This window comes from Triticum dicoccoides, chromosome 7A (assembly GCF_002162155.2).
Source record: "Triticum dicoccoides isolate Atlit2015 ecotype Zavitan chromosome 7A, WEW_v2.0, whole genome shotgun sequence".
Classification (NCBI taxonomy): Eukaryota; Viridiplantae; Streptophyta; class Magnoliopsida; order Poales; family Poaceae; genus Triticum; species Triticum dicoccoides.
Window position 1 is genome coordinate 622,430,585 of NC_041392.1, and position 21,069 is coordinate 622,451,653.

The following is a 21,069-nucleotide window of genomic DNA, read 5'->3' on the forward strand; positions in this document are numbered from 1 at the left end:
GGCGACTTCATCTCCCACCGCCGCCCCCTCTCATCCCTTCCCCTCCACTCATCCGACGTCGATCAGGTGCGCGCACCCTCGTCTCCCGCGGCGGCGGCGGCGAGGTGCATGAACGCGGCGTGTGGCGCGCCCGCCCCGACGGCGGCGGGGGTGGGCGAGTGGAGGAAGGACTGGCCGCTGCGATCCGGCGGCTTCGCCGTGCTCTGCGACAAGTGCGGGTACGCCTCCCCCTTCCTGCTACCACCTCCCTCCCCCCCTCCCTCACTCCGCGCTTCCTCTGCGGGTGCGTGCGGGCTCTGTTCCGAATGGACTGGCTGGCTCGCTAGCTCGTCGGCTGGACGAATCGATTCATCTCGATGCTCTGCCTACCTTTCCCCCCTGCCTTTTCCTCTCGAGGAGAAGATGTTTTGTTCCTTGTTGTGGTTGGGCAATCTGTGGATTTCCTTTTTGTCTTGCGCGTGTAGCAGTTTTTCAGAAAAGTGGAGTTGACTCAGTTGTAGCTAGCGTGGATACCTACCAGCGACATATAGAACAAATAATAAGCACTACTTGGTTGTGTGGAGCTCATGTCGAATTCAGATTTCTGTAATCGTTCAGTTACTTAGGGCCGACCCAAAATTGCTTGCAGCAGCTTAGCTAGGGCCGACCCAAAATTCAAATTTTCTACTGAGTGGTTAGATCTTCCTAGCTAGGGATGAATGAGCTCTGACATGGTACTCCTACCAAGAATGGAAGAATACAGACATCTAGCTCTATGCATGAACATTCGAGAGCATTACCGAGAGAAACATACATACAAAGGCTTAAGCAAGACTATACTTTATGATTGACGCACTGCTTTGTCAAATACCCTGCTTCTTTCATGATTTAGACACTTGTATTGTATCTGACAAGATTTTTAAATCCCTTCTATGATTATTTCCCAGAGTTTGAAAGAACTCATACAAAATGAGACGGTGCCCTGCCCCATTGACATAGTTAATAACACTATTGACGATCACCTAGCCAAGAGGCTCACCGAACTGTGTGGTTCCGAGAACAAATTAGCTGTGAGAAGTGCTGAATATAAAAGAATAATTGAAATGAACCTGGTTAGTATACTTTGTAAGCTTTCTTGTTGCTTCTGTCTGGGTGAACAGTACTGACCACCACCTACTTTTTCAGGGAATAACCTGTCTTTATGTTGATGTTCCGGATTGTGAGATCATAATTTGGAGATGAATCCCGTGCGTACTTTACTTGGTTTCCCGACAGGAGACATGACTATTGTGCTGCTATATGAAGCACCCGTTGGCATTGCAATTTTCTCTTTTGATGGGGACTACCTCAATGATCCAGCAAAGGTTCTTATTTTTTCCTTGCTGATGCTCCTTAAGATTTGGCTGTCATCAATGAAAAACTCAAGATCATCTAATCGATTACTCTGCTTTTTCTACAGGACTTTTGGTAATGCTTGCCACTGCTTGTTAGTAACGCTCCCATTTTTTAATCAATGATCCTGCCTCCTTTCATGATTTAGACAATTGTGTTATACTGTATTTGACAAGCTTCTTAATTATCTTCTATGTTTATTTCTCAGAGTCTGAAAGAATTCGTACGAAATGAGACGGTGCCCTCCCCAGTTGACATAGCTAATAATGCTATTGACGATCACCTGGCCAAGAGGCTCACCGACTTGTGTGGTTATGAGAAGAAATTAGTTGTAGGGTGTACTGAATGTAAAGTAATAATTGAAAAGAACCTGGTTAGTATAACTTTATAAGCATTCTTGTTGCTTGTCAGGGTGAACAATATATTGATCACGATTTGATTTTTCAGGGAATAACATGTCTGCATGTTGACGTTCCAGATTGTGAAATGAGAATTTGCACTCAGAAGAAGCCCATGCATACTTTATCGCCTAAAAGACTATCAGATCCTACTGAAGATTCAACGATATTCTTACATTGACATGACATTACTTGCAAGCTCGAGATGGTGAGCTTACCTCTTGTCCTTCCTTATTTCTCACAAGTTGATGTTCTCCCTTGTCAATGTTAGTACTTTATGTTCTTTCCTACTGTTCTCATCTTCTATAGCAAGCATTAATAAATCTCCTTTGGTTATGCGATGCTAAGATTTCCTGACTTATTGTGTACTTTATTTTCATAGACATACCGTACTGTAAGTTGACAATTGAGAACCTCATTTTGTTATATTCAGCGCTGTACCAACTTCTACAAAATTTTAACCTTTATTTATCTTTTTTTCACTTAAAGCAAATGCTCCTCTTTATCCAGGTTAACGACTATTGTTAAGGAAGCTCATCGCTTGCATCAAATCGAATTGCGTGAAAAGGAACATTTGAAGTTCTTGCGCCTTCTTCTTAAGGATTTTATGATTAAATATGTGGCATTGACACTGAGAATTGGATTCTGACCCAATTTGCAACAGCTCTGAAGATTATTCTTTTATGCCCCTGGAGCATCGGGTATGTCTGCATGCTTAATTCACTCATTTTTTGTGTGCAGTAGGAGTAGTTGCTAGAAATTTATTGAATTTTGTTTCCAGTAGATGCACTGAATTTCAAAGAAAGAGTACTCTAGGAGTACATGGAGTTTATGCACTGAATTTAGTTTGCAGTAGATGCACTGAAATTTACTGAATTTTGTTTGCAGTAGGAGTATTTGCAGTTCTGAACTGCTAGGAGTACTTGTAGAAGCACTTTGCTGGTGCACCGTGCATATAACTTGAGCAAAGTGTCCTATGAATTTATATGCACCTAGCACTTCTGTTCATGCCCTCATCTGTTCATGGCCCAGGAGTAAAAGAAAAGGAACAAACATAAATAAGCTACTTCTATACCATTAATCCAGTGGGGTATATCACTGTTGCTTTGACCATCTGTACCATCAATTATCGAAGAACCAATGGCCACATTTCATTTTGATTAGCAGTGACTAATTTAACTTGAGATGCAAATAACCAATTGGTGTAACTGGAGTTCTAATACCAAAATGACATAGTAAATAAAAATAAATACATTGACTGTGCCTGATTTGTGGCCACATCATAAATATTTCTCTAATGTAGAACACTCCAGTGGAGTCTAGTTTTACAAGAACGGAGTGATCAAGGCAATGTGCAATATTTGTGCAGGAAAACAAAGCCGGGTTTAGATGTAGTAGATGATTGATTACAAAACAACAAAAGAATAATATACATAAGCAAACCAGCAAAACGAAAAATAATGTCACATACAGCAAAATTTGGCAACTTGCAAAGTCACAAATCCGAGGCAATATTATTAATACTTGCCTTGTAGTATAAACATAATAAAGTTCAATTGCAAACATCGAAAGATAGAGATATGTACAAAGACACCAAAGAGCACCAAATTACCTGTAGCATAAGAGTAAATCCTCTCACATATTTAAGAGCGGACTTCAGCCTGTAAGGACTTCCTTATAGACGATGTTCTTCATCGAGGTCTGTAAGGACAATGCAGGTCTTTTCCGCTTCTTAGATTTACCGCTTTGCTTCTTGGCATTCTCCTTCTCCTTCTCCTTCTCAATGAGGATCTTTATATTTATCTTTGCGGTGGCTCGAGACAATGCGACATAGAGTTGACCATGAGAGAACACCGGATTAGGTAGGTACACGCCAACAATCGGAATTGTCTGGCCTTGAGCCTTGTTAATCGTCATAGCAAAGCTAAGCCTTACAGGAAATTGCTTCCTCTTGAACTTGAATGGAAACATGTCGTTGTCAGACGGACATAGGGGTATTCGAGGAAGGAATACCCTCCTACCTGCGTGTTGTCCGATCACGATTTCTGCGTCGATGGCGTTCCTCTCGAAACCTCGCACCACAAGCCTCGTCCCGTTACACAAACCATTAGCCGGATCAATATTCCTCAGAAGTATGACAGGGTAGTTGAGCTTCAGTTTGAGTGCATGCGGAGGCAGACCGTTGGGAGTCAATCCATTTAAGAACTCGGGAGCGTAGTAGCCATACGGGTCGTCTTCTGCACTGTCAAAGCTATGGTAGATTACTTTTCCCCGAAAACGCTCTACCATGCGTATGTTTATCTTGTCTGACGTTGTCATTCGTGGTGGAGAGGATTGCGCGTGAAGTCATGTAATTCGGATCGGACATGTTGTCATCTAGTCTCGGAAACACATGGTCAATCAGCTTCTCCAGGTCGTCACCCTCGCCTGTAGACGGCACACAAATATCTTCAAGGAGTCGTATGTTTCCTTGATCTTGCGCGTGAAGTCATGTAATTCGGATCGGACATGTTGTCATCTAGTCTCGGAAACACATGGTCAATCAGCTTCTCCAGGTCGTCACCCTCGCCTGTAGACGGCACACAAATATCTTCAGGGAGTCGTATGTTTCCTTGATCATCAAGTTCCTCGATGCCATTGCCTACCCTTAGCAAGTAATCCGCAAACCAGGTGTCATTATGAGCCCTCATGTTGGTGACGAGCCTTAGCTGGCGCATACCCTTCCAGAGGTGTGAACTTCGGAGGGTTGCATCGATTATCTGACCCCGGGACCCCCTCCTGACGACCGGAAGCACCTGCCTGAAGTCCCCGCCAAACACAACAGTTTTTCCCCCAAAGGGTCGGTCCCGTCTTCCCATGATGTCGCGCATGCTGTTGTCCAGTGCCTCGACCGCCTGTCGCTTAGTCATGGTGGCCTCGTCCCATAGTATCAATGAGGCCATCCTCAGTAGCTTGGCGGTACCACTCTGCTTCATGAAGGTGCATGAGGCGCCATCGTCGCAGCTCAATGGGATCTTGAACCTCGAGTGGGCAGTCCTGCCTCCAAGCATGATAGAAGCGGCGACGCCTGACGTCGCGGTAGCGATAGCAATGTTTCCCTCGCTTCGAACCTTGGCGAGCAGCGCCCTGTACAGGAAGGTCTTCCCTGTACCTCCCGGGCCATCAACAAAGAACACACCCCCATCACCGCGTTCAACAGAAGCTAGTATCTCGTCGTATGCAACCCTCTGCTCAGGGTTTAGCGTCGAAGCCAATTTAGTGTCGTTGATGTCAAAATCGACGTTAGATTCCTCGATCACTTCTCTGGCCTCGCCCTCGGTTGGGTCGAACGCATCGTCAATGCATGGAAGAGCGAAATCAGCTATGTCTTTGCCCATGGACTGCAACATACCCCTAATGTCAAGCAACACCATTTGTTCCACCTCAATCGGGCACGTGTGTGATCGCCGATAGTCATCAGACATAGGCTTGAAGTGCCTATCCCATAAACCACGCACGTCGCCTGGCTCACAGTGCACCAAAATTGTTGCGAAGAGCCTCCTGAGCGAACATGGCATCGCCCACTGCTCTGCCTCAGTAAGACAGTCGTCGAGCATGTTATCTGCCTCGATGAGTCCCAACCTTTCGGCAGCCTCTCTAAAGCTCCCGCATAGCCTACCATCCACGGTGAGCAGGTCCTCATAGGATGTCTTGCCAGCAACATGGTTTAGCAGCACACGCAGATAGTATCGCTCCCCCTCGGCAGGATTGGCAGACACAATTCGACCTATCTGATAACGCTCCACCCGCTCTTTCCAATACTTCTTACCCTTCTGCCATGTGAACCTTCCAGGAAAATCCTTGTACAATATATTCCTAGCCCACGGGTGGTTTTGGTTAGCTTTGAAATACTCTGTCAACATGGATTTGGAAGCATTCTCAGAGGCGACTACGTCGGTTAAGTGAGCTTGCTCATGGAATGCCACCCTATGCATATTCGGGAGATGAAGGGGCAACTGTAGTACAGGCGGGTCATTGGAACACAAGGGGAAGCCAAATATCCTCCACATCGCCTCTGGAGGAGTAACCCACCTTGCGTCTACGTGTCTTTTGATCTCATCAATGTTACCATCGGCGTCGGGCTGGTCGATGCTGAAAGAAGCCCTATCATGGCCCTTGTATATGTACTTGTAAAGGTATTTGACGGCCTTTATGCTGGAGCAAACCTCAATGTTGATGTGGCAATTGAACATCTGCAGAAGGTAAGGGTTATACGGCACAACCCATCTGTTGTCCAACATTTTACCCCGGACCTTAGCCTGCCGACCATTATCTCGACGACGATAAACTGGGTATGAGTCCTTGTCCTGTGCCGTGTTTTCATTGAACGGCCACGGGTATCTGCACTTGCACTCGTTCTGTTGCATGCACACATTTTTGGGGTTGAGAGCACCGCATGGTCCGTGCATCATATGTTTCACCACCAAGGCATGGAGTTCAGGATACTTCTGCTTGTCTGGGAGCTCGGCAGAAATGAGTCAGTCGTACTGCTCCGGAACGACAAGCTTATAGGTAGAATCCATGATCAACAAAAAGTGTGCGTGGGGGAGGCCCCTCTTCTGGAACTCGACTACATATACATGTGCGACAACAACACCCAGGATATTCTTCTTGAAGAACAACTCTTTCATAGCCTCTAGCTTGCCATGGAACACACGAGCCACAAGATCAGGTCGGTCTTGCGCTGTCTGACCAGGAAATAACTCATTCGTTATCTCTTCCCAGTTAGGGTTGCAGGTCATGGTCAAGAAGATGTCAGGCTTCCCGTAGGTATGGACAATTGCCATGGCATCCATATGCCTCCGCTTCATGTCACGGTCGCCACCTGGGTACGTTCCAGGGAGCACTATCCTTACGCCAACAACGCTTGCCCGGGTCTCGCCGGATGTAATTGCATCAACAACTCCTTTATACAGGTCGGCACGGATCTTTGTCTGGTTCTTCCTGTACCATTTCAACCTACAACTCTCAATCTTGACGTACATGTCCACCCCCATTGCCGGAGCAATCGTGCTCCACAGAGTATGGGATTGAATATCCCAGGTCGTGTCTGGAGCATGTAACAGTAGTAGTCTCTCACCGAGACGTATAACCTGCTATTCCCCTCTGCACATGGATATGAGTAACGCGGACATTAGGATTCATATGAGAAGTATACAATTCATCTAAACGACAGAATACACATAAGGCTTACCTGCATCCTCCTCATCATCATCATCATCACGTCTACCTCTTGGTTGTTGCACAACCGGCCAAGGGACGTCACGTTTAGGTAGTTTCGGGTGCCAACCGAGCTCCCCCCTTGGGTAGAAGAGTGGGTAAGAGAGCGGGTCATACGAGCCAGCCGTCACATGTATACTGTGCCTCTGGTTGTCATTCCCGCAAAGTGTAATCCTACGATCGAACCTCTTCGCTAGGTCAGTGCCCTCCACCCAAATTGCAGCGACCTCAGATGACAGAGGTCTATTATACTTCCGTTGGTCTAGTCTCTAGTCAGTGTTGAGGTCTATACTGTAATCGTCGAGGTTGTCCCTGTGCGCACCCAAACTCCTGAACTGCTGGGAGTACGGGTTTTCCCTGAGTATGTCCACTAACTTTCTGACGACATCCTGGTCTAATTGCTCGGTGGCAGCCTTGCGATGGGTTAGGCCTGGGTCGTCGTCGTAGAAGTACAACTGTAGATGCTCTGGACGGGATGTTGGCCCGAAGGAATGAACGTTGTGGTAGATGGTGCCGTGCGCCCGAAACGTGTACACCCCAGACTTCATGTTTGTGTAGCTTTCATCGAGGCTGACGCCGAGGGTTGTGAAGGAGAAGTGGCCGTTGAAGAACCGTATGTTCTCCCGAAAATGCCTTGAGTCCGCATCCATGCTAGACCAAAGCCTCATTAGCTCCGGGATGGGCTCCGGTTGCTTCAGCTCGATCTGCCCACTGCGACAGCAGAATCCTGGGGCCTCGGACACAAACTTCTTGGCCTTGCAGTGATCGCAGTTCGCGGCGTGCTTTAGGATGTGTGTGTGGTCTGGGAGGTTTGAGTAGACATAGTCCAGTGGATCATGGTCGACATAGGTATTGTGACTTGAGTCTTCCAATTCGTCGTGCTCCATGTCATCAGCATCTGAGCCTGCAAACAATGTTTATAATTAGTGTGATATTCCCAACGGGTGGATGTTGCTCAAGTCGGTGTACATACCTTCACCAGCAAACAGGTAATACTCATCGTCAAAGAGGTTGTCAGGGTTGACATTATCAGTCATGAGACGACTAAGGTAAGCGTCCATGTCGTCTGCTCAAGTGCGAAACCAATAAATGAGGGTTCAGTCTCAAGGGACGCGTGGAGAGTAAGGATGGGATTGTTACCTTCACTTCTGATAGTGTACTCCGGCGTGCTAGATGAGGTTGAGGCACCGTGTGCTTCAACTACGGTAGGTTGTCCAGTTGAGCTCATTTCCGGTATGGAGATGGACCTGACAGTCGGGGTCTTCACCCTACCTGCAAAGCTTTCATTACGACGATCTAGCAGGGCGTTCCTCTCACCACGTGGCACCTTCGTACATGATTTCCGCTTGCCAATTTTCTCCTGACGCTTCTTCGCCGCCATACTTCCCTTGCAAGATCGCTCTCGTCCTAGGCTGAGCTCTGGACGCATGCCTCTGCTAGTCAGCTCCATTATCCGCTATTGTTAGCGGATCATTGGTTTGCTAGTCGGTACTTGTTAGGTGCTCATTGATTTTGCTGAGGTTGCCATCTACAACACCACCTAAGGTTCTGCTTAGATAGGCACCTGCAACATTTTTGAATCATTATAAATATCTGATGAATGATTACAAAATGAAAGATGACCGTTGATGGGATAACTACCATCGGTTTCGATGTTGCGAATGTATGTGGGGGCCACCTTGACGGTAGGAGCATGATCCTCGCGCATGATGCCTATTCATTGAGATGGTAAGAAAGAGACGGTACAACTGAAAATTTGTGTAGAAGAGTGACAGTACCCAATTCTTACCATCGGTACCGACAGGGTACGTCGGCATACTCATTGCAGGGCCCCCATCTAGACACACAGATGTGGACCGAAAGTCAGGTGTTGCGTGAGAGTCAGACATTGTGCTAGTTAGATCTGGACGCGGCATTGCGATCGATTCAGCACACAGAGTGTTTTTCTTTGCAGCATACTTTGCCTTTCTCTGAGCACTCGACTCGCCCTTCTCATCAGAAGTCATGCTTTCTCGGTGTTGCATGCGCCATTCTCTTTGATTTTGATTTTTTTGTTGAAGATCGATCGTTCCGTTATCCACATTCTTCCGATAATCTGCTCGCCTCTGCGCATTTTCCTGCTCCCTTTGCCCGTCCCTTAACCTTAAGTTACGCTTGCGTTCTTTATCATTTTGACGCCTAGCTTGTTTTTTATCATGAATGACACCAGATGCAGTTGAAGGAGGCAACGGGGCAGGCTGATTTTCATCTTGTTGCTTTCTGGCTGCCTCCTCTTTTTTCTTTCGATAAGCAGCTCGCCTCCGAGCCTTTATTTGCTCTTTTTTCTCGTCAAGGTCCACCGAGGTTGGTTGACACCCATTAGTGATGTCACCGAGAGGTAACAGGGGAACATTTTGGATATCTGCACGGAGGGTTTAGGGTCTTCATTGTTCAACAAGAATTCATGTAGTAGACTCACGCTTACTTTATATAGCTGCACGGGCTGGTTAAACAATGATGTATAGCTGGACGTAGTTGGGTTGGCTGGTTGAAGGCTAGTTCTTTATCTAACGATTATTATTTAAATAATCCCTCCGTGCCCATACATAAAGTGTAAATATGGACTCAAAAGTCGTATGTCTGACCTATATCGACTTTCCAAATTTGTGTTACTTCAACATAAATGATGAGGAATTGTATGTAGAACACAGTGGTCAACTATTGGTCAATTATTTTATTCACTATTCTTGGTCAATTATTCATGGGATTGAATTGCATGGAAACATGTGTCGCCTACATTCTTAACTAAGAAAGTATATACGGTCATCGTATTGCTGAAACATAAAACATCCTTACCTGATTTCGTAAGGGCAGCTAGATTTTCATCTTGTTGCTTGCTGGCTGCCTCCTCTTTTTTCTTTTGATAAGCAGCTCGCCTCCGAGCCTTTATTTGCTCTTTTTTCTCGTCAAGGTCCACCGAGGTTGGTTGACACCCATTAGTGATATCACCGAGAGGTAACAGGGGTACATTTTGCATATCTGCATGTACATTGATATTAACCTTATATTCTGGAATAGAGGGAGTATATATACTATCCTCGCAGTGCCGACACATAAATCATTCTTACCTGATATCGTAAGGGAAGACAAATTTCCATCTTGTTGCTTGACGGTAGCCTCCTCTTTCTTCTTTTGATAAGCAGCTCGCCTCCGAGCATTTATTTGCTCTTTTTTCTCGTCAAGGTCCACCGAGGTAGGTTGACACCCATCAGTGATATCACCGAGAGGGGACAGGGTAACATTTTGCACATCTGCTTGTACATTGATGGTACCCTCATCATTTTTCGTCGGATATTAACATTATATTGTGGAATGGAGGGAGTATATATACTATTATCGTAGTCCGACACATAAAACATTCTTACCTGATATCGTAAGGGCAGACAGATTTTCATCTTGTTGCTTGACGGTAGCCTCCTCTTTTTTCTTTCGATAAGCAGCTCGCCTCCGAGATTTTATGAACTCTCTTTTTTCGTCAAGGTCCATAGAGGATGGTTGATAAGCATTAGTGATATCACTGAGAGGATGGTGTGGAACATTCTGCGGCCTCTTTTCCTCTTTATCATGTTGCATGCTAGCTAGTTCTTTTGTCAGATTACTGAGAGCCGGCAATGAATCTACAGTATATAGGAATGAGATTGGGTGGCTGTCTGCATCATGTAAACATAACAAAATATTGGACCAAAATAAGGCAAAGTTGTAGGCACATGGTGTTAACCTTTCAGCAACATAATACTTACCCGTAATCAGATGGGAAGGTTGATGAACATATGTCCTTTCACAATCGGTCTGTTCAAGTATCATCCATGCCGAGGGAGTAATATGGACTCCTACAAGTCACACGCTTGATCCATTAGAATTGGTTCTCAAGTCTGTTAGGTACGATTTATCACATAAAAAGCACAAATATATGCACAGCCTTAATACCTGGACTACTTGGGTAAATCTTGTGAACATCGTCGGCTACATGTATAACCCCTTCGTTAGAGTCGTCAACATTTGTCCCCTCCATCGGGCCTGCAACATCTCCTGTGATGGTGTTTGACATGTATAAGAAAATATGTAGCCGAACATATACATGGAGGTACATATATACCTGGTGTATCATATGTGCTATCACCATCGGTCTCAAATATCATCCGTTCCGAGGGAGTAACATGGACTCCTACAAGTCACACGCTTGATACATTATAATTGGTTGTGCCCAAGTCTATTAGGTATGATTTATCACATAAAAAGGATAAAATTAAGCTCTGTATATTTGCACAGCCTTATACCTGGACTACGTGGGTAAATTTTGTCAACATCATCGGCTACGGGTATGATCCCTTCGTTAGAGTCGTCAACATTTGTCCCCTCCATCGGGCCTGCAACACATTCAGTCTCCTGGGATGGTGTTTGACTTGTGTAGCACAATTTATAGGTGAACATATACCTGGAGGTACGTGTGATGAGGTCGTCTGTTCCGTTGGCTTGCTGTGTGGAGTCCCCATATGGAACTATTAAAAAAAAGACATGTCCAACAGACTCAGGTATCCCGCAAATACATGTAAACTGACTTTGCAAGCAGATCACGTGAAATACCAACAGTACTAAAGGCCCGTTCCCATTGTATAGAAATTCAGTCCATAAGGGCAGCTTGTTACAGATTTATGAGTTTTGCTATACATATCAAAATAGAAAGACATGTCCAACAGACTTTGCTACCTTTCAATTTTTTGTAAACTGACTATGTTGATTTACATGTTAAAAATTCAATATGCTAAGATGAACTGTTCATCTGATTGCAGCCAGATGAAGGCCGTCGAAGATCACAAGGGCAGCTTGCTATTGTACAGGATTTCAACACATAAGGGCAGCTTGTTACATTTTACAGAAACTCATGATGTTGGCAATGGTAAAGGGGCGAAATCATGAAGGCACGGTTGGGTTGCAAGGTGCTCAAACTCTCATATTGCGATTTGCCTACAACTTTGTTGGTATGTTTGGTTGTTTGTAGTTTGTTTTTGTGACCTGTACTAAACTATATAGCAGCTATTTGCAGTCTGACATACATCTGCATATACAAAACTCAGAGAAGTCATGGAAAAAACTTGCTGTTAAGCAACTATATGGGCGTCAGAAAGAACTTCAGTCATTTGTTTGAAGCGCAGATCTGTACACAAATACCCTAGAAACATGAGTAGTCTCGTAGATCTTTTAGCAGGTATTGAACATGAGTCCATCAGGATCGCCCTGATTTGTACACGAAGACCTTACAAACAAAACCCATGTTCATACCTGGGGTTGAAACCGTACAGCATACCTGGGGTTGAAACCACCCTGCGTCCCCAGCGGCGCCGACGGGAGCTCCTACGTCTGTGGCGGCGATCCAGAAACGTGGATGCGAGATCCGTCTGGCGGCGGCGCTGTCGAGTGCGCAGATCGCACGACGGCTGCGCAGATCGCACGACGGTGGCGATCCAGATGGAATCAGGTGGCGAGATCCGGCGGGGTCTGGGGATTGGCAGCAGGGCGATCCCGCTGGACTCAGGCGGCGCTGTTTATTTGGGCTACGTGCGTGAGTGGGGTTGGGTGGGTGGTGTGGGGGTGAGGGGACGAAAAAAACCAGACGAAAAAAACCAGACGAAAGTGGTGGGACGAAAAAAAGCCGTGGACGCAATCCTACCAACTCAGACATTAGGAGTAGAGATGGACGAGTTGGTTGAATAGTACGGTTTATTTTCGTCCCACCACTTTCAACCGTTTTTTTTCGCTGGTTTTTTTCGTCTCCCCTCCCACCACCCTACCAGTTTATCTTTTCACCACTATTTCCTTATAAACAAACACTTTCCTACCGTACAAAGAGTCATAAATCTAACTTTCCTAACTTAGCCTAATCAACCGATCCATCTCATTAATGGAATTTGCTTTAGGAAACAAATAATGGATTTGAAGGAAACAAATAAAGGACTTTAGGGGAAAATCCAATTGACTAATCGACAAATATGTATATGAACCTTCCTTCTTCAAAACTCCACTCGGTCCTGATGGTAGGTATCGACGTTGTTTCGTTCGTCCTCCCTCAAACATGTAAAAAAGGAAACTCCTCCCGCAAAACAGCCATGATTCACGGACGCGGGATCATTCCCCACCAAGATTCCCATCCCTCCGCGAATCTACACGTCGACATTTTGCCATTCACATCCGCGCCAGATCCCTCACCGCATTGTCTCCCCCATCCCTCATTGCACCATGGCAGCTCCCTCCATAGCACCACATCGGCTTATAGTCACGTCGCGCTAGGTATGGGTCCACGGGAGCTAGCGCCTGGCGGCCCCAGGTCCAGTGTTACTCGTTCCCGCCACCGGCCTCGCCACCTACATCGACGGCAGAATCCGCAGCCTCCTCCTTCTATTGGGCGATACAAGGATCCGATGTTGTGTGCTGCTCCATCTACACGCCTTCTTTCTTATAGGAATCGGCTTCGCAGGTTAGTCCTCGATCTTCCATGTGGCTTACTGAATTTGAAGTAGTGATGGAACTATGATCTGAGGCAAATGTGTGCAGATATTCAGTAGCTGAAGTCTCCCGATTGATAACATACACGTTAGTACTCTGAACCTCCAAATTCCCTGCTCTGTTCTTCCAGAAGATACATTAATAGATCCTTTTTTTCTAGAGATGAGCCTACATTTTTATATGCTAACATCGTTGTTGTTCATGAGAACAAAACAACACCATCAATTTTAACACATATTTTGAGTTTTACTGATTTGTCTGGAGGTAGAATTTGTGCATTATCAATTCAAGAAATGGGGGCACTGTTTGGGCAAGCCACTATTGAGATGTTTCCGCAAATGACATGATACACCATCATACTTTCTATTTTCTGCATTAGTTTCAGTTTATTGCAATATTTTTAGACTTCTTTCTATCATAGACATAAGTACATGTGATCCCTTTTATTAGCCCAAGTTTTTTAATAAATGGTAGGATGGTATTTCTTCTGATAAAATATATTAGAACAATCCAAGTTTTGTTCTTGGCACTATACAAGTGCATCTCCTATTTTATTGTAATAGCATGATGCACTTAATTTTCTTATGAGTGATAATTCAATGTGATTATATGATTATTGGAGCTCATATATTTTTTTAAGCAATGCAGCATGTGGTATTGTTTTTCATTTGTCATAGACAGTAGTAAAGGGAAAATCTGGTCGAAAAGTATGTGGTGTACAGTTTATAAAAACTTGCCGGGCTGATAAAAATGAAATATGATTTAGTGTTACAAGAAGAGAGATCTTGATTCATGGCTTTGATTTGTTTGAATTATTTATTTTCAGCTTTATGCTTCATAAATCAGTATGCTGATGCTTGGTACTATAATCATGTGACCTACCAGATCGAGGCCCGGATACACAAGAGGCAGTACCAAGCAGCTGCAACTCTCCGGCGACAGCAACGACAAGGCATGTTGCCTTCTATGCTTTTTCGGAACCTAGCTATTCATGTGCTTTTCTTATCACCCTGGATCAAATAATAGTTGTCAAAGCTCTTGACTTAAGGCATTCAAATTTATACAAATATTTTCTTGAATAGTTGCTCGAATATTTTGTACATCTATGTTTTATTATTCACATCTCAAAATAATGTTCTGTAATCAGGATGCATGATTGGCATGGAGTATGGATCATCTTGCTATGTTGTGTTCTTCTTGTGTTTAAGATTGTGTTTTTGCAGATGAAGTTGTTAATCCTGCTGATGCGCGCCGCTGTCGTCGGGATATTTGTGAGGGGAAGCACCCTTTTCGAGAGATTTCAGAGAAGAAGTATGTTCCCTCGGCTTCTTCTTCGGTTGGTTTATTTTTGGGCACGCCGCCTCCTGGTCTGAGTGGTGTTTCAGTTGGTGCTCTGCCGCAGGCCTCTGTCCTCGCGTGGTACTTCCATTTCACATGGCCATTGCCGGTCTTCCTAATTCTGCTGTCTCGCTGACAGCTCCTGCGGCCCCTCTCTTTGCTGGTGCATTGGCCGCTGTGCTAGATATTTCGTCTTTGTGCTCTTCTTGCTTGGTGGATATTCATATGTACAGATGCTGGCTTCCCATCTATTTTGCAAAGGACAATTTCTTCTAGTTCTAATGTGCGCACGAGAGGGGGGCGTCAGGGTTCGTTGTCAGCTAGCTGTCTGAATCTTCGTGCTTCGGATTGGTCTGATGATCTACAGCACGTACGACGGTATGCATCCTTCTCACGTACATGTCCCCATTGTGGATAATTTGGTGCTAGATTTTACTGTTCGTGAGTAATTTTCCTTGAATTTTCCGTTCTCGCAAGCCATTTTTTATTGTTGTTTCCTCTTTAGAATAATTGTTTATGAATTTTTTAGGAGGACAACAGAATTCTACTGAATTGTGGCGGCGCCGTCGAGAGATTGATGAAGGAAAACGTCCTGTGTTGGGTTCTTCAGGTTTACCTCGACTTTTTGCATTTTGATTTATTCCTCCCCCGCTTCTTAACTTGTTCCCGCTGATGGGGTGTCTCTCCCGGGTATATAGTCTAGACATGTTTCTTCCATGTGGTTGTTCCCATCTTCTGGGGCCTCTTTCTCTCGGCCGTAGGTGTTGGCAGTCCAGCCAACCACGGGTATTCTCTTCTTCGAGATCTAGACCATCTTTTGTGTCTGGATGACACCAGACTTAAATTCTCGATCTATGCGCCCGGGTATGCTTCATTTAGTTGTAATTTATTGTTCATTCTCTGTTCTGCATGTTTAGTTGTTTGTCTAAATGTTCAACTCCCGACGACACATCATCGGGCCACCTCTACCATCACCGTCGAACTGCCGTTGTTGTGTCGCCGTCGAGTTGCTGGCGTTGCAACATCGCCGACTGCTGCTGATATGATCATTGTGGAGCTGCGACGGTGCTGCCTGACTTGGAGCCGAGAGAAAGAATAGGAAGAGATGCGAGAGAGGAGAACCTAGAGCTCTGTATTAATTTCTTTCTTGCTCATTGAGTTACAAGTGTCGTGGTTTTGTAAGCCAACCCAACAAACCATGGTTGAAGCCCCCCACACACATTAACTTAACACACGCACTCGAAGCTGGCGTGGTGGCACCACCACTTCCCACCCCTTACCGGTGGTGCACTCCTGCATATAAGTCCCCTCGGGCGTGACATCTCAACGTACACGCAACGCTGCATCAATCTTTTGACATATCATTGTATATTCAAATGCTCATGATTTAGATGAAGTGGAAAAATCCATATAGTACTTGTTCTTCTCTGAACACATTAGTTTCATGTGGCTTCTGAGGTTGTGCCTTCCGGGATTTAAAGCAGCATTAGCAGTACTATGTACTCGTACGCACGATTGACTAATAAGATTGTACTACCACTTGCATTCCTTTTGTTAGTATGCACGCAATCTACTATTCTTTCCGCATTCAGATTGTGCCTTGTGGTGTGTTTATTTGATTCAGATTGTGCCTGAACTAGCGGGAGCCTCTGAAGCAGCGAGAGAGTAACGGATGGGGAAACTGGCAGATCCTTTTGTGTGGACGACAACTCGACGGTGGCAACTCGACCAGGTTTGCCGTGAGAAGGCCAGACTATGCGAGAGATTTGGCGCGTGTAGTTTATTTTGTCGCTAATTACGGTGGAGTGTGGTTAGATTATCAGCTTTGTTAGATGAATAGGGCATGGAAGGAGCGGTGGATATGAGCTCCTACGGCATAACTACTATGCCTTGAGCAACGTCAGAGGAGCCGACTCCCGCTGAGAATACATTTTATTTTCTTTAGCCGATTAATTCCAATAATTAATGAGGGCTGATGCACCCCGGGAGCAGCTGCCAAGATGGAAGTTTTAGCAAATAGGACGCCTTCCATCGAAGGGAAACTACGACCAACTCCGCTCTCGTTGGCTGGCGATGCATGACGAGGCCAATGGACAACTTGGTGCTACACAAATGAATCAAGGAGAACATGCTAACAGACCAGCAACGTGCTAGGAGGCCAACGGGAGCATTACCTGGTGTTGACCGGCGGGCAAATGACATCATATATGTTTTTGTCCAACCAAGGTAACCCTCCAAACAGTGCCCTAATAGCCATCTATTCCTTAATGTTTTGGCCTGGAAACAAGTTTAGTTGCAACTCTTTTGCTATCAAGTTTTCCAAATTTCGTTCACTAGGGTTCCTTTCTTATTATCATCTTCCAGATATATATTTTTGTAATTACATGAATTCAGTTCTACTTCTATCGTGTCTCCTTTTCACATGTTTGCATCCAGCTGAATATCCATCTACATTTTTCACATGTGTAGTGCAGTCTAAAAATTATAAGCTAGGATGTTATGCCCTACCATCTGCAAGAACAATGGATTGTGTACTGAACATAAGTTTTTTTGCAAGTTTGCTCTTAGTTATGTCTTTGGCGGGGCATACTTGATCATAAATTTTGTACGAAAGGTAATAGCTAAAAATATGTATGCAGTTGTTACTTAAATATCAGATTGTTCTATATTGTTTAGATTTAATTGGAGAATGCAACTTAATCAATTATGTCATGTATTGGCAATAAGGGGTGCCGGTCAACCTACTAGGAGATGGCATATATGGGCCTTGAGGACATGGCACCGTTCAGGAGGGCGGCATTCCGACAACACTCCAGCATAGACTCATCGTGATACATGGACATGGGCTGGTAAACAGAGGTAACAGGGAGCCTGAACATCGCACATCAAGAAGGAAGCTGATGATGATGAATACGACCATCTTGGCATGGATTGCTGCTGCTGCCATGCCCATGTCCAGCAACATGTTGTTGTGCCAGTGCTGCAACCTTCTACTCCAAACACGATCGCAGGCAATGTGGTCATGAACTTTTGGGATACTTAATGTTCCCTGTATTTTTCTAGCAATGTCTTAGGTAGGACGTAGATGCAAGGGCTCATATAAATATCAATGAATTGATATTAGTTACCATGATAATTTGGTTATATATATGACCATATCCGAATCATTTTAGGCTTATAATGGCATTTGTTTTAATGATTTATTTATAGAGTATTACAATGGTGACAATGGAGGGATTCTTCTCTTTTTGTATACCATGTATTTTTCATGTTTATACCTTCACCGCGGGTCTCTAAATCTAAACAAAAAAAGGTCATTTTCATTTTCTTTACTTTACTATGTTTCGTATACTTACATTATGTTCTTGTAACTGCATGATGGTAGCACTTGTTTTTTCTTTCTATTTGTTTCCTTTTATCCAAAATTTTAACTGAACTAGGTAGGATGCCACAACCTATTTAGCCTCTTTTGTGTGATTGCATGCTGATAAACTTATGAAACAGATGATAGATTAGGTGTGCATGTAATGAGATGGTGTGGTTGATTGAGATGATGCTAGAGTGACGCAGTGTGGCAACGAGAGAAGGAGGTGAGTTGAGAGGTAGGTAAAGAGGGTATAAGAGGAGAAATAAAGAAACAATTGTTTTTTTCTTTCTATTAAAGCATACATATCTACAACAATCTATTTGGATTTTTATTTTACAGTTTAAGCAGTGGAGTGTATAGAAGCTGAACCAATTGTCTTAGTGAGCAGTCTACAAATAACATGCAAGTTTACAGCAGATATAGACTCCTGCTGATAGTCGAAGTACAGAGTCATCACCCAGTGTTGCACAATGTTGTTTGTAGCCTAGCCGTTGAACATGACATATCAACTTAGTTCTTCTATTTTTTATACTTGGTGAAGAGATTGTCTATAGCCTAGCTGTCAGACATGATGCATCCAACCATTTGCGAGATAGCTACAGTTCTGAGTGCAGTGTTCTCTTGAATGTAACTAGGGGTACAATTTAGCTTGATTCGGCGAGTTTGATTCCAGCAAGTCTTCTATGCATCTGTGCACTAAAAAAAGTGAACTCTGATACATACAGGATGTGCAAGATCATGCAAGCAAAGACTTATTCCTTTCATAAAGATAAATTGGTTGAATCTATGGCTTTAGTATCTTACGAGGCAGTCATGTTTCTGAATAGCAGATGGCAACTTAATTTAGGTAACATAGTATTATCTCATATTTTTGCTTGCAATTTTATTTGAACTTGATAAATACATGACTATTGTAGTTCTTTGAAATCAAGCTCAAATAATCCTAAGTGAATGCAAGCTTTAGTTAGTCTTTGGTTTCCAGTCATCTTATATGTCCTTATTTCTCATGTTGTACTACGACACATAGAATAGAAAGTTCAGTTGTGGCGACAGATATTACTTATAGTACAAGGAAAACACATGTAAATGTAAACTGCGTGACTAAAAACGGCAAGAAGCATAACTCAGTTGTTTAGCTTAATTAAAAGGTGATGTCATTTTTGGGTTTTCTAGCTGGAGAACTTTCCACTTTATATGTATGTTAGTCCAAATAATTATCAAATTCCCTCAAAACATGTGCTACCAGTGGAAAAACAGTTGTCCTGAAAAGTCTTTCTTTCCTACAAAGGCAGCTTAGTGGACTGGAGCCATATCAAAGTTAGTAGAAGTACCAACATGTTTGAGCCATGCTTTTGTTTTACACTATCATCTTTCACATGTACATTTGAGCCGACCGAATTATATATCGCTTTATCTCCACAATTCTCCTTTTGAGAAGAGAATTACTATAATTTGTGTATGTACAGTGTTCGGTCAGCATGTGGCAGATTGGTTAATTGGTTTAGAGAAGGCGGGCATACAAGTTGTTCGGCAAAACAAATATTTGTTGTGTAGACAGTGCATATATTTTACTGATATGTATGGTTGGACATAGTACCTATGTTACGTGAGGAGTAACGTAAGATGAAGTGTAACATGGTGGACATGGCTTCATGACAGAGCTGGTGGAGAGATGTTATGGGGTGATGTTGAGGTCGGCGACGAAAGAAATGGGCAAATGGGGTTCCTGATAGGTTCCCGACTTTCTCATGGAGCGATGCAATGTGCAGCAACACCGTATTGGGTTCCATTTCTAGATGGAGAAGAATGGATGAACGACATGTGCGCGATTCATTTGTTCATTCGTTTTATCCTTCCTTATTCTACTCAACTCAGATTTAGTTAATTTTGCACTCACCCATGATTTGATGGATGTAAAAATTTAGTGACATTAATTGTAATGAGAGGGACCATATATCCATGAGCCTCAACTATTTTTTCCATTGGAACATGATCATTATGTTTATATATACAACCACTAGTAGAAAATAGGGCTTTGGTTCGGGTAGGGCAACCCCATTAGTCCCGGTTCAGTCACGAACCGGGACCCATGGGGGCATTCGTCCCGGTTCTTTAGCCCAGGGGGCCGGCCGGGGCCTCGTGGGCATTGGTCCCGGTTCGTATGGACCCATTTGTCCCAGTTCTAGGCACGAACCGGGACCAATGGGCCTCGCTCCTGGCTCACAAACAATGGTCTCGGTTCTTGGCTCGAACTGGGACAGAAGGCTGAGCTTTAGTCCCGGTTCCAGCCACGAACTGGGACAAATGAGTTGCCTATATATACCCCGTCGCCGCAGCAGAGCACTGCACAGTGCTCTGTTTTTTCTGGCGGTGAGGAGAGGGCATTTGGGTGCTCTAGCTCACCTCCTATGCACATGAGGTGTTCGATGAAATGTCCGAGCCACGTTAGTTAAGCTTTCTACTCTCGAAGCTCGACCTCCAAGCTTCATTTTTCCCGAGATTTGCATAGGTTTAGCGGTCCGTCCCGTCCCGTCCCCGTCTTCACCGCCGTCGATCGCCCGCGCCGATCTCGTTGCCGACACCACCGTGGTGAGCCTCTTGTTCTTATCTTCTTTCTGAAAGAAAATAATTCTTACTTCAGATACATACTTGTCTAATTTTCTAAATTTTATTATTGCTTGTTATTATATAGTGCGATGGTTTTGGTATCCGCCTGACCCTCGTCCTGTCTATGATTCAGATGTGGTATATATATTATCTTTTTATAACTATTTGCTTCATTTATTGTTTTTGACA

The 21,069-nt window shown here is 44.2% G+C and overlaps 3 protein-coding genes and 2 long non-coding RNA genes across 10 annotated transcripts; 2 read left to right on the plus strand and 3 right to left on the minus strand.

Moving 5' to 3' along the window:
* Nucleotides 1-3,030: 3,030 nt before the first annotated feature.
* Nucleotides 3,031-4,593, minus strand: LOC119328755 (ATP-dependent DNA helicase PIF6-like). Its single transcript, XM_037601733.1, has one exon. It carries the CDS (start codon nt 4,086-4,088, stop codon nt 3,426-3,428), a length of 663 nt encoding a protein of 220 aa, XP_037457630.1. The 5' UTR covers nt 4,089-4,593; the 3' UTR covers nt 3,031-3,425.
* Nucleotides 4,594-6,653: 2,060 nt separating this feature from the next.
* On the minus strand, nt 6,654-8,567 carry LOC119328754. Of its 2 annotated transcripts, XR_005159138.1 has the most exons (4): nt 8,169-8,567; nt 8,002-8,094; nt 7,003-7,932; nt 6,654-6,914 (listed from the first exon to the last, which is right to left on the minus strand). XR_005159138.1 is itself a non-coding variant. In XM_037601732.1 (3 exons), the coding sequence occupies exons 1-3, from the start codon at nt 8,476-8,478 to the stop codon at nt 7,298-7,300; spliced, it is 1,038 nt and encodes a 345-aa protein (XP_037457629.1). In that variant the 5' UTR covers nt 8,479-8,567; the 3' UTR covers nt 6,920-7,297. The 2 variants fall into 2 exon arrangements, 1 of the variants encoding a protein (XP_037457629.1); XM_037601732.1 differs by lacking the exon at nt 6,654-6,914 and having other exon boundaries at nt 6,920-7,932.
* Nucleotides 8,568-9,632: 1,065 nt separating this feature from the next.
* On the minus strand, nt 9,633-10,668 carry LOC119333719. Its single transcript, XM_037606520.1, has 4 exons — nt 10,433-10,668; nt 10,136-10,318; nt 9,864-10,046; nt 9,633-9,652 (listed from the first exon to the last, which is right to left on the minus strand). The coding sequence occupies exons 1-4, from the start codon at nt 10,638-10,640 to the stop codon at nt 9,633-9,635; spliced, it is 594 nt and encodes a 197-aa protein (XP_037462417.1). The 5' UTR covers nt 10,641-10,668.
* A 2,068-nt stretch (nt 10,669-12,736) lies between these two features.
* LOC119328757 lies at nt 12,737-14,520 on the plus strand. The gene is made up of 3 exons (XR_005159145.1): nt 12,737-13,539; nt 13,617-13,655; nt 14,454-14,520. It is a non-coding gene; the product is annotated as an uncharacterized LOC119328757 (long non-coding RNA).
* A 269-nt stretch (nt 14,521-14,789) lies between these two features.
* On the plus strand, nt 14,790-18,135 carry LOC119328756. 5 transcript variants are annotated; one of them, XR_005159140.1, is made up of 4 exons: nt 14,790-14,879; nt 14,954-15,284; nt 15,436-15,516; nt 16,531-18,135. It is a non-coding gene; the product is annotated as an uncharacterized LOC119328756 (long non-coding RNA). The 5 variants fall into 5 exon arrangements; XR_005159141.1 differs by having other exon boundaries at nt 14,971-15,284; XR_005159144.1 differs by having other exon boundaries at nt 14,796-15,284; nt 16,531-17,132; nt 17,475-18,135.
* The last annotated feature ends 2,934 nt before the right edge of the window (nt 18,136-21,069 follow it).

What these genes read in the sequence shown, in the direction of transcription:
- LOC119333719 (XM_037606520.1), bottom strand. Translation starts at nt 10,640, where the DNA reads ATGCAACATGATAAAGAGGAAAAGAGGCCGCAGAATGTTCCACACCAT. An exon ending in GTCTGCCCTTACGATATCAG is followed by an intron (nt 10,319 to 10,432) that starts GTAAGAATGTTT and finishes ATGTACAAGCAG; the next exon opens with ATGTGCAAAATGTTACCCTG. An exon ending in GTCTTCCCTTACGATATCAG is followed by an intron (nt 10,047 to 10,135) that starts GTAAGAATGATT and finishes ATGTACATGCAG; the next exon opens with ATATGCAAAATGTACCCCTG.
- LOC119328754 (XM_037601732.1), bottom strand. Translation starts at nt 8,478, where the DNA reads ATGGAGCTGACTAGCAGAGGCATGCGTCCAGAGCTCAGCCTAGGACGA. An exon ending in GTACACTATCAGAAGTGAAG is followed by an intron (nt 8,095 to 8,168) that starts GTAACAATCCCA and finishes GCACTTGAGCAG; the next exon opens with ACGACATGGACGCTTACCTT. An exon ending in TTACCTGTTTGCTGGTGAAG is followed by an intron (nt 7,933 to 8,001) that starts GTATGTACACCG and finishes CATTGTTTGCAG; the next exon opens with GCTCAGATGCTGATGACATG.
- LOC119328755 (XM_037601733.1), bottom strand. Translation starts at nt 4,088, where the DNA reads ATGACAACGTCAGACAAGATAAACATACGCATGGTAGAGCGTTTTCGG.